Source organism: Eleutherodactylus coqui, chromosome 3 (assembly GCF_035609145.1).
Source record: "Eleutherodactylus coqui strain aEleCoq1 chromosome 3, aEleCoq1.hap1, whole genome shotgun sequence".
Classification (NCBI taxonomy): Eukaryota; Metazoa; Chordata; class Amphibia; order Anura; family Eleutherodactylidae; genus Eleutherodactylus; species Eleutherodactylus coqui.
The window spans coordinates 37593366-37604288 of record NC_089839.1 but is presented as its reverse complement, the minus strand read 5'-3'; the positions used below and the strand labels follow the sequence as shown (position 1 = coordinate 37604288).

Sequence of the window (10923 nt, the reverse complement as noted above, 5' to 3'; positions counted from 1 at the left end):
CGGTGTATGTTGATTGCTCTACAAATATCATTTTTTTGTAAATGCACTTGTAGTTTATAAAGTTGCCAAGGTTAGGATGAAGTTTTTAAGTTCCACCCTACTCAGTATTTGTGGTGTCACTAGTTTAAAACCAGACATTTTTGGAAACATTGATGTATATGTATTGGCATAGCGTAGAGGTGTGTGGAGGGTGGGGGAGGGATTTATCAGTAAGGATTTTTTTGCACAACCTTTGGAGGAAATGCTGTCTTCTATCTTTTTTTTTTTTATTCAAAGTATAAGTAGGAATGATACAGCATTTCAAAAAGTTAGAGTTTAGGGATATTTCTCTTTTTTTTTTTTTTTTTTGCTAGAATCCTCTTTCTTTTGATTAAAATAGACCTGTGGGAGAGTTAACCACTCCCAACTAGAGATGAGCGAGCATACTCGCTAAGGGCAATTGCTCGAGCGAGCATTGCCCTTAGCGAGTACCTGCCCGCTCAAGAGAAAAGGTTCGGGTGCCGGCGCAGGGGAGCGGTGAGTTGCGGCAGTCAACAGGGGGGAGAGAGGGAGAGAGAGATCTCCCCTCTGTTCCTCCCCGCTCTCCCCCGCAGCTCCCTGCCCACAGCCGGCAGCCGAACCTTTTCTCTCGAGCGGGCAGGTACTCGCTAAGGGCAATGCTCGCTCGAGCAATTGCCCTTAGCGAGTATGCTCGCTCATCACTACTCCCAACCAAGTGATGTGTAGACTTAAACTACACTGATGGGCGACTACAATTTCATAACCCTCATCCTAAAAATTAGCTATTGCCACAGATGCAGCTTCTATAACCCTCATCAATCAGGGGAAACCTCATCATCGTTCACTCATGTGGTATTACATAGTACCCATTCAACAGAGATGAAGCCATTCTTTCTACCAGCTGTCTGGTCTGATATATGGAGGGATTCTTCAGACGATGACCCCTGCTATGACATCCATGTGTCCTGTGAGATGGGATAAGGACAATTGAAATTTTAGACTTTTTCAGAAGACTTTCGTTACACAACATCATGTCCTTATGACTTAAAGGGTTGCCGGGACTTTTACTATTGATGACCTATTCTCAGTATAGACCATCCGTAGTTGATTTGCAGGGGTCCATTATTTGGGCTCCCTGTCGGTCACCAGTTCTCTGGGCTCTCTGTCAGCATGGGCAGTGCTTTCCATGTTGTAACAACCTGGGTTGGTAATGCATTGAATGCAGTGGGAGCTGTACCTGCAGTACTAACCTGGGCCATCCCAATGTTGACAGCACTGTCTGCTTCCAGTGCGGTCTGCACTCACAATAGGCCAAGCAAATAACTGATCAGTTGTGAGCTTTCTCTTTGCTTTTTAAAACTCTTTCTAGAACTTTCTTGTTGTGTTCTACAGGGGAGTTGAGTTGGAGAAGACTGGGATGTTTAGTTGTGATATGACACGGGGATAATACAGAGGCTTAAATAATTGTTTCATGAAAAGAGCCCTGTCTATAGATTCTATTAGGACACACGAACATCAAAGAGGGGGATCTCTTGCTCGGGACCCCTTCTATGAACAGGGAAGCATTCTGTGGGTGAGGCTGTCATCTTTGTATTACATAGAGGGCCATTCATCTGAAGGAGAGAACCCCTTAATTGTACCCTAGAAACCTCAGATTGTTACTACAGACAGGGTCTAACATGTAGGGTTTACACAGGCTACAGTCATACCACCACTGTGTCACCTACTGCCAACACCAGTATTTGTTCTTTGTTCTGGGACATTACTATTTGAAATTTCACTGTATTTTCTTTTAGCTTCATCACTTCATTTGTCATTTTGAATTGGATAACTTCATAATATTTAGATACATGGCAAACATTTGTTTCATGATATCAATATATATTAGTCATTTTCTTTGGGGGGCCCTCACTACTAGAAGACCATTTTTCAAAGAAATGTTGGTTGCCAAGTTTCATTTGAATAGGCTGTCTAGTTAAAGAGGTTGTCTAGTTGTAAACTTTTGATGTTCTACCTTTAGGCTGGATTCACATGAACGTATATCGGCTCGGTTTTCATGCCGAGCCGATATATGTCGTCCTCATCTGCAGGGGGGGAGGATGGAAGAGCCAGGAGCAGGAACTGAGCTCCCGCCTCCTCTCCACCCCTCTGCACTATTTGCAATGAAAGGAGGTGTGACAGGGGCGGGGCTAAGTTCTGAGAATTAGCCCCGCCCCTGTCCCTGCTCTCCCCATTGCAAATAGTGCAGAGGGGCGGAGAGGAGGCAGAGCGGGGGAGGGAGCTCAGTTCCTGCTCCTGGCTCTACCATCCCCCCCCCCCCCCCCCTTCTGCAGATGAGGACAACATATATCGGCTCGGCGTGAAAACCGAGCTGATATACGTTCGTGTAAATCCAGCCTTAGGATAGGTCTTCATTAATAGACTGTCAGGAATCTGTCACCAAAGACCTCAACCAATCAGCTGTTTGCTGGGCTGGTGCATTCATGCACTGAGTTGATTTCTGCAGGAAGCAGGCAGCTCTGTTTCCACTACAACGGCCCATCTTGGTATAGCAGGCCAAGCTCTTATTCATTTGAATGGAAACTTGACTTGCAATACCAAACCTGGCCACTGCAGTTGGAACGAAGCTGCCTGCTTTCTACAGAAATCGGCTCAGTGCATGAGTGCACCAGCCCAGCAAATAGATTATCAGTGAGAATCCCATCTGATGGACCCCCAGTGATTAACTATTGATAGTCTATCCTAAGTATAGTTTACAACTAGACAACGCCTTTAATGAAACTAGGAGCCTCACATGTGACAACCTTGTCAAACTACACATTGTGTATGTGCTTTGGACTTTCTCCATTATGCTGCAAATGTCCAATATATTCCATTTCTTGAAGCCACTATGATAAACATTGCTCTACAGACAAGGCCATATTCATATGGCCTTTGGCGCAGATCCAGCATAAAGTTCTATTTCTGTGAAAATACTGGGCAGCATGCCAGAATCCGGCTGAACATCATTGTAGTCAATGGGGTCCATCTACCACCATGCGTAGCTCGCACTTGCCAGATCCAGCACTTCCACTATGTTCATTGCTTGGTTCTGAGGACGATGGAAATATAAATGCAGATTTGAAAGGGGCCTAAAAATAACTAGATGCCTCTTGGCTTTAATTTTTATGTTAAGCGCAACTTTATGGTTTTGTATTTGTATCTGTTCTCTCAACATGAAAGCGGGAACAAATGCTTTATATCCTTTATTCTTAATGTGTCTTCTCAACAAATAACATTTTCTTTTAATTCTCTGTCTTCGGGGAAATTGAGGTGTGTGAAAGCAAATAATGCAAATATAAGACAGCTCACAGGGGCCTGTGCAAAATTGAGTCCGTGTTAGCGGAGAAGTAAATCGAGGCAATCTGATAGGGAACCCGATTCCTGTCAATCAGGCTCAAGATATTGTGCTGTGTCCATACACTTTGTTTACTGTAGGGTTTTATGAGTTGTAACCTTCCCATGCTGGCTGTTAATGAGGCTAAATCTTGCTGCTTGAGGATTGAATTACTGCACACCTCTGGGCTAATGGTTATAAACAGAGAGTCCCATTAGGGTTGCATTTTGATTCATTCATTTGCATTTTTTCTATTGTGCGCAGAACAATGGCTGGTAAATAGCTACAAACAAACAATTTGCATGGAAATGTCAGTAATGTTCCTAATTAGTATCTTGTGATTGTTTATTAATGTTTTTTTTAGTTTAAATGGCAAGCACTTATGGGTCTGGGATGTTTTAGCTTTCTCTGCCTGGAAATTGACGAGGAAAGGCTGGAATTTAAGATGGACATTAGTAGTCCTCTAGTTTTTTGTTTTTTTAAGAAATGTGATGTCAAGTTTGCCTAAAGTGATCGTACCAGCCAGTTATTGTTGGAATTTAAAGGGGTTGTCCGAGTCGTATAATTTCTGTAAAAGCATCTCCCCAAGCACTAACATAATGAATCAGCATATACTCATGTCTCCTCACTCCCGCTGTGCCTCATGCCAGTGGTTGGTACCCTGCTCTGGTGCTTGTTTAGAGGCTGCAGTCCCGCCCAGTTTATGGGACGTCACAAGCACTGTAGCCAATGACAGAGCTCGGTTATCGATCGCTGAGCTCTGTCATTGGCTGCAGTGCCTGTTCTGTCCAGTTAAAGGGCTGGGGAAGCCTGTAAATATCACATCAGAGGGGAGATCCAGAGCACCAGTGTAGGACACAACACAAGCTGGGGGAGGTAAGTATATGCTGATTTGTTATATTAGCTTATGGGGAGCTACTTTTACAGAAATGCTAAAACTCGGACAACCTCTGGCTGTGGCATGGTAGAATATTAACTCCTATCCACAGGATAGGGGCTAACTTTCAGATTGGTCAGGGTGCATCTGCTGGGATCTCCACCGAATCTGAGAACAGGGCTTCTGTGCCTCCTGAAGTGAGGGCAGGTATACCTGTGCATCGCTGTGCCTTTCAATGCAACCATCGTGAATATCAGACCTTGAACTCTGCTATCTCCGGCAGTCCCAATAAAACAACTGGAGCAGTAGTGCACATGTACAACTGCCACTGCCCCCACTTCAGGACTTCCCAGAGTTCCATTCATGGCTCGGGATTAGTGGAGGTTCCAGCAGTCAGACCTTCATAGAACTGAAAGTTATCTCCCATCATGTACAAGTCCTTTAACTAATAGTCATTAATAGAACCAAGATAAGATGTTTACTGATCGTTTTGCTTATCCAAGTTTCGCAAATTTTAGGATGTTCATACTACGTTATAGATAGCTTACATCTGAATACAGAGGCCAAGTTGAGTGTGCATGCCTTCTCAGTAGGAAGAGTGGAATAAGCCACTGCCAGACACTTCTGGTGGTGGCCTATCTCCTTGTAGAACAAAGGGATCGGGCATGTGGAAATCCAACTGCCTCTGTCTGATCTTTCTTCCCCTCAACACTTGTATCAATGGCGATTTAAGAGATCCCCATAGATGGCCGGACGGTCCTGCTGAAATCGGTGGTTTCAGACCACAATGATTAAATTTTTTATGGTTACCTTTGGGCATAGTCTATTTCAACAGTATAGAACAATAGGAGGTAATCTCTTCAGACAGTATGTTAGTGCAATTTAGGGCCCTACCGGTCCTCTTCACTCCATATGAAAAACTGCATGCACGTGGTCAAAGATGTTCTCAAAGGTTATTCTTCATCTATATAGGTATACATATCATATGGATAGATTCACCTGAAATCAATCAATTAAATTTTCTGTCTATCTGGTCTTAAAGGGAATGTCATCAGAAAATGACCGATTTATAGAAATCAGATATTTTAAACATATTTTTAAAGAATTTTTGGTATGTTTTATTTTAATTTTCAGTCCCAATCTATATATTTTTTTTTTAAATCCTAAAATCCTGCATTTTTCACACTGACCACAGAGCCCAATACTAGTCTGCCACTTCCTGATCTGTACAGCAAACTTTGCAGCAGACATCCTACTATCATCACAGGCAGGATTATACTGAAAGGTAACGCATATATGTAGATAGCACACATTCATAATTGGGGATAAGCTGTGACTACTCCCCCTCTCTGCGAAATTACCTCTACACAGGTCACAGAGCATGCTTCTAACAGTTTCCCATACAGGTCAATGAGTTCCCTCCTGTCCATTGTGTGAATAGCCCATGAAGCTGCTGTAAAGCATATCTCTAAATGTTGTTAAATGTAGTTTAGGCAAGATGGCCACCCCCGTAGTCATGTATAGACAACAGAAGAAAAAAAATTCTACAATCAGAAAACAAAAACCGATAAGAAAAATTTTGCTTATCTGGTTTTAATTAATACAAAATTGGTGATATTGGCCCTTTAAATTATTGTTTGGAAAATGTTCACATGGTGGATATCCCGGGCAGAGTTCATGATGACTACACACCACCTACATAGTAACATAGTATGTTAGGCTGAAAGAAGACAATGTCCATCTAGTTCAGTCTGTTTTCACCCTTCCTTGTTGATCCAGAGGAAGGCAAAAAAAAACAATGAGGCAGAAGCCAATTTAGGAAACATGATTACAGGGGACAACAAGGATAGTTTTCCTTTGCTTTGTTAATTTTCTGGTCCTCTCTTAAGGCCAGAATCATGAAAATTCTTGACTGTTTAAAGGAGTTTTGACACAAATCAGATTTTTATGCTTTAGCAGCCATTGTTCCCTGGTCTGCCTAATGGACACAGGGAACCCACGATCAATGGCTGCTAAAGCATAAAAATCTTACACTTCCCTTTTGTTCCTGTTGTTGTTGTGCAGCAGGGTCATCTCCCAGCAGGCTCCTCTCATTCTCCTACGAGCCCCCCCCCCCCTCCGGGAATCCGCGCATGCGCAGTGGAGAGGTGCCCTCTGACAGCAGTCAGGACGGGCCGCGTCTCCACTGCGCATGCACAGAACTTCGACTTCAGCCAGGACGGACGGGCCGCCCAAAGCAAGCACTGCTTGTGACGTGCTTGCTGTGGGCGGCTTGTCCGTTCACCTCGGAAGTGGCTGACGGACGGAGCAGAGCAGGAAGCGGTCATTTTGACCGCTCCTGCTCTGCTTCTAGAAGCCACCGAAGAAGATGCCCGACGGAGGGGACATGCCTGGCTATCGGTCCTGGCCAGGCAAGGTGAGTAAAAAAATTTTTTTTCTGGTCAGAACCCCTTTAAATGGGTTTTCTGGGACTGCAAAATAATGTTTACAAACTTAAAATAGTGTAAAACAAAGTAAAATGTATATTCCCCTTCTCTAGCGGTTCCCAATCTAGTGCTGGTGCCACCACTCGAAATCTAGAAGAAGTAGTTAGGTGGTCACATGCCATTCATTGTGTGTTCATCCATGGCCACTGAGGCCTGTGATTGGCTGAACAGTCACACGCACAATAAGCGGCATGTGATCACCTGCCAGCTTCTTACAGGTCCCAAACAACAGACATCAGGGCTCCAGCACTGGACTGGGAGCTGCCGGAACAGGTGAGAATTCTTTTTATTTTTCCTTATTGTGCACCATTTTGAGCTGGTAAATTTATTTTTTTATAGTTTGAGAAATTCTCTCTTACATTTCCTCCAATTAGTGTAAATGATCATCTTGCCAACAGTCCTGATTTTTGCTGGACTATCTCGCAAACTGCGCCACAAAAGAGTCTGGTTTATGCAAACACCACCCAGAAGTTAGTGTTTTGGGGGTGTTTCCTGCTGGTCCTAAATGTCCTAAACTTAGCATTCTAAATGTTGGTAAGTATTAGAGATGAGTGAGTATACTTGCTAAGGCACATTACTCCCCGCCGGCCCCCGCTCATCTCTAGTAAGTATGTAATGGGGGCAGATATGGTGGGTTTATTGAAAGATACCCATCATATTTTGATTACCTTTTATGAACTTGCATGTAGTGAAGAAAGCGGTAGCTCCTCCTAGAAACTCGAATTCAGAAAATTGTGAAAAATTGCCCGATTGTGCATCTATGTACACAGTGAAATGTATACAGGGTTGCTGCTTCAGGACACTATTTTGTAGAGAGACCTATTTATCTTGTGTTTAACCCATCAAAGGGCTTTTGACAGCAGACGAGGTTTGGATGTGTCGTCTTTTCTGACACCTTTCAGACACAGGAAATGGCATACGGTGCACAGGCAACATACATAGCAGGGTAGACGATTCACTATCAGCCCCATCGGAACGAGAATGAAAATTGCATTTTTGTCAATTACTAAGCTGGCAAAACTGTTCAATATTTTCTAGCAGCAAGATGAAGAGAGACGCCGGCAGCTGAGAGAGCGAGCACGTCAACTCATAGCAGAAGCTCGATCTGGAGTGAAGATGTCAGAACTTCCCAGCTACAATGAGGCGTCTGCAGAAAAGTTAAAAGAAAGAGCAAAGACATCTGGAGGTGAGCGAAAGGATTATGTGTCTCTGGTTTATACATCTCTTACATCTCTTTATGATCGTTAGCGGGATAAGGCAAGGACTAAATTAATTGTGTGCATGTATGAGAGAGGTGGAGAGAGATACTTTAGATATATTTATATTACTGGTTACCTTTTCATAGTTCATCTCCACTGAGGAGCCATTTTGGTAAAGGAAGTGCTATCCTTGAGTTAAAGGTACTTTTGTACTGGCAGATTCTTTGCCAGGAAGGAACCGCCAACCAAAATTCGGGTTCATTCCTGCCAGTGTAAAAGTACCTTTCCATGGACAAATGATCAGGTGAACAAATGTTTGGACGAACATTGGCGCCTGATCACCTGCCTGCTTAGGGCCCTGAAGTGTTCCATGTTGTTTGATCATTAGCACATTGCTTATGCTATTTGTATATGTAAGCAAAACATTTGCTAGTTTGGTCTGGAGTTTCTGGATTTCATTAACACTGTGCAAAGGATAGAAGACATCAACAATCACATTAGAGAAGCAGCGGTTGACACTCATCAAGATTTGTAAGCCATGCAAGCACTCTCAAGCTCATCATGTGAGCAACTATGGCCAATCAAAGCGGGGTGGAGTGTTTTAGACTACCAATGCACTACTTAGTCAGAGGATTGCAGTCATCTTGGTTGGTCCGGGACCTGAGGATCACTTTAAATAACACTTATATGCATGTATATGTGGACATTGATGGGGATGATGACTTGGGTCAACAAAGTCCCTGTGACCACCCTTACACCTGAGAAAAAAAATTAAGAAGCAATTATGTGATCAGAATCACATAAGGCTCATTTACACGCAAAGACAGCCTTTCAAATGTTTGAAAGTTTGACGGTTCTAGCGATCATTTTGCATAAAGTGTTAATGGGCACTAGAGATGAGCGAGCATACTCGCTAAGAGCAATTACTCAATCGAGCATTGCCCTTAGCGAGTACCTGCCCGCTCGGAAGAAAAGATTTGGCTGCCGGCGGCGGGGGAGAGCGGGGAGGAACGGAGGGGAGATCTCTCTCTCCCTCTCTCCCCCCCCCCCCCCCCGCTCACTGCCGCAACTCACCTCTCACCCGTGCCGGCAGCCGAACCTTTTCTACCGAGCGGGCAGGTACTCACTAAGGACAATGCTCGATCGAGCAATTGTCCTTAGCGAGTATGCTCGCTCATCTCTAATGGGCACTAATGTCCATTAGCAGTTTATTAGCTTCATTTGCATGTAAATGTGTTTTAGGAGCTGTTTGCAGAACTCAGCAGGTGGTCTGGGCTCTGCAATCTGCTCCCTTGTTCTTGCATAGGCTGTCAGCTGAATACAATGTAATCAGCTGCTCCCATTTAGAACACAGTGTGCGGTCTCTGCTATTTACTCTCCGACTGACCAATGGATTTTAAGCTCACCTTTAAATCATTGTTCAGCCGAAGGGTGAATGATGATAGCATTTACACACAATGATTATCGCTCATATGCCATCGTTTGAACGCAATTTGAGCGATAATTGTTGCATGTAATAGGGGCTTTGGTAATACAGCCTCAGACTTTGGGCCTGTAACTTCAATCAGGCTTCAACTTAAAAGTGTGCATTTTATACATTGTATCTGGTAGGTTTCGTCTTGGTTATGTTTCTTTACCCGTTTCGCTACAAAAATGTTACGTACATGGACAGCTTTGTTCTTCATTGTTTGTTATGTATGAAGAAATAACATGACATTTGTATTCCAACCTTTTTAAGTACCTTTAACCCTTTCCAATCCATTGTCTGACATCTAAAGACATTATGATTTAAGGCTATACAGCTCCTATGTTGGAAACCATCTGTCAGGGTTCCCTTACTGTATATTGCCAGCCTCTCTGCTGTTGGAGCCTATCCAACGTGTCACCTCATGCAGTACTGGCTTTAGCCAGCATATAGCGCCGTTGTATAACGGCAGAAAAAGAGTAAGCCCCCTAGGAATATCTGGATACAAATTGGATTGGAAAGGGTTAACACATTTTCAAAGTAAATGAATACTTTTGTATGAATATTGATTCATCCACTAAATAAGATGTCCAAAGGAATATATTGGCTATATTATCATTTATGAGTTTTCAGGTAAAGCACATCAGAATACAAGTCACAAAACCACTGAGCAAAACTTTCTTCTTGTTCCATTTTCTTTCTTCATTCTCATTCTTATGCTTTTTCTTATTCTTTGGGGGGGGGGGAATCATCTTGGGTCTTTACTAAAAGTGTACTAACCTTGGCACTTCATATTTCTGCAGATGAGGATGATTTTAGCAAATCACTTACTAATGAGGACAGTCCTGATTGCACTCTTATATGTGGTGGAGGTGGTGATGAATCTACTAACCTAGACCCAGATCTTCCTGGTAATCCATATTGCATGTCTTCTTCTCTTTGGGTATTTTCCTCTCCCTCTGGCTTTTCTCTGGATTTCACTGTACGAATATGTTAATGAGGAATTATGTTAGGCTGTATTTTTCGGATGCTTGTTCAGGGGTAATCAGCATAATGCCTCTGTTCTCATATAATTGGGTTTTCCTTCCAATTGCCTACCACTGTTGTATGTAGAGAACAGGGTGCCCCATGGAGAGGATAAAACTGAGCCCCACATCACTCGTAACGATCACATAATTCATTTTCTCCATACTATACGCATAGCAATAACAGCGTTCAGATTGAGAAAATCTTTATGATCAGAGCAGCATCCAGCGGTACTACTAAAAGTACGACGTTACTCACATCCTTGAATGAAGTTGAACCTTTATTGTGCTCATATACTGCGACAACGTTTCGACCGCTGTCCGAGCTGATGAATAGTCATTTCACCATTTTACTTGATATATTTCTTTAAAAAGCCCATATTATACACACAAACCCATCCTTATAGTCTGAGTTTGATGAGAAAATCCTGGTAGAGCCTAGAGTAAAAGCAAATAAAATAAACTTAATGGGGTAGCCCAGTTGTAAACTACTGA

The 10923-nt window shown here is 43.0% G+C and overlaps 1 protein-coding gene across 6 annotated transcripts in view; it reads left to right on the top strand.

The window, feature by feature from the left end:
* The window catches only part of EHBP1 (EH domain binding protein 1), a 365541-nt gene that overhangs the window by 255440 nt on the left and 99178 nt on the right, over nucleotides 1–10923 (top strand). For 2 of the 6 annotated variants that reach the window (XM_066595505.1, XM_066595503.1), the window contains 2 exons: nucleotides 7778–7925; nucleotides 10207–10314. In XM_066595505.1, the coding sequence (XP_066451602.1) occupies nucleotides 7778–7925; nucleotides 10207–10314 (256 nt within the window). The remainder of the gene's footprint in view (nucleotides 1–7777; nucleotides 7926–10206; nucleotides 10315–10923) is intronic. The other 4 variants (XM_066595507.1, XM_066595506.1, XM_066595504.1 and 1 more) reach the window with 3 other exon arrangements.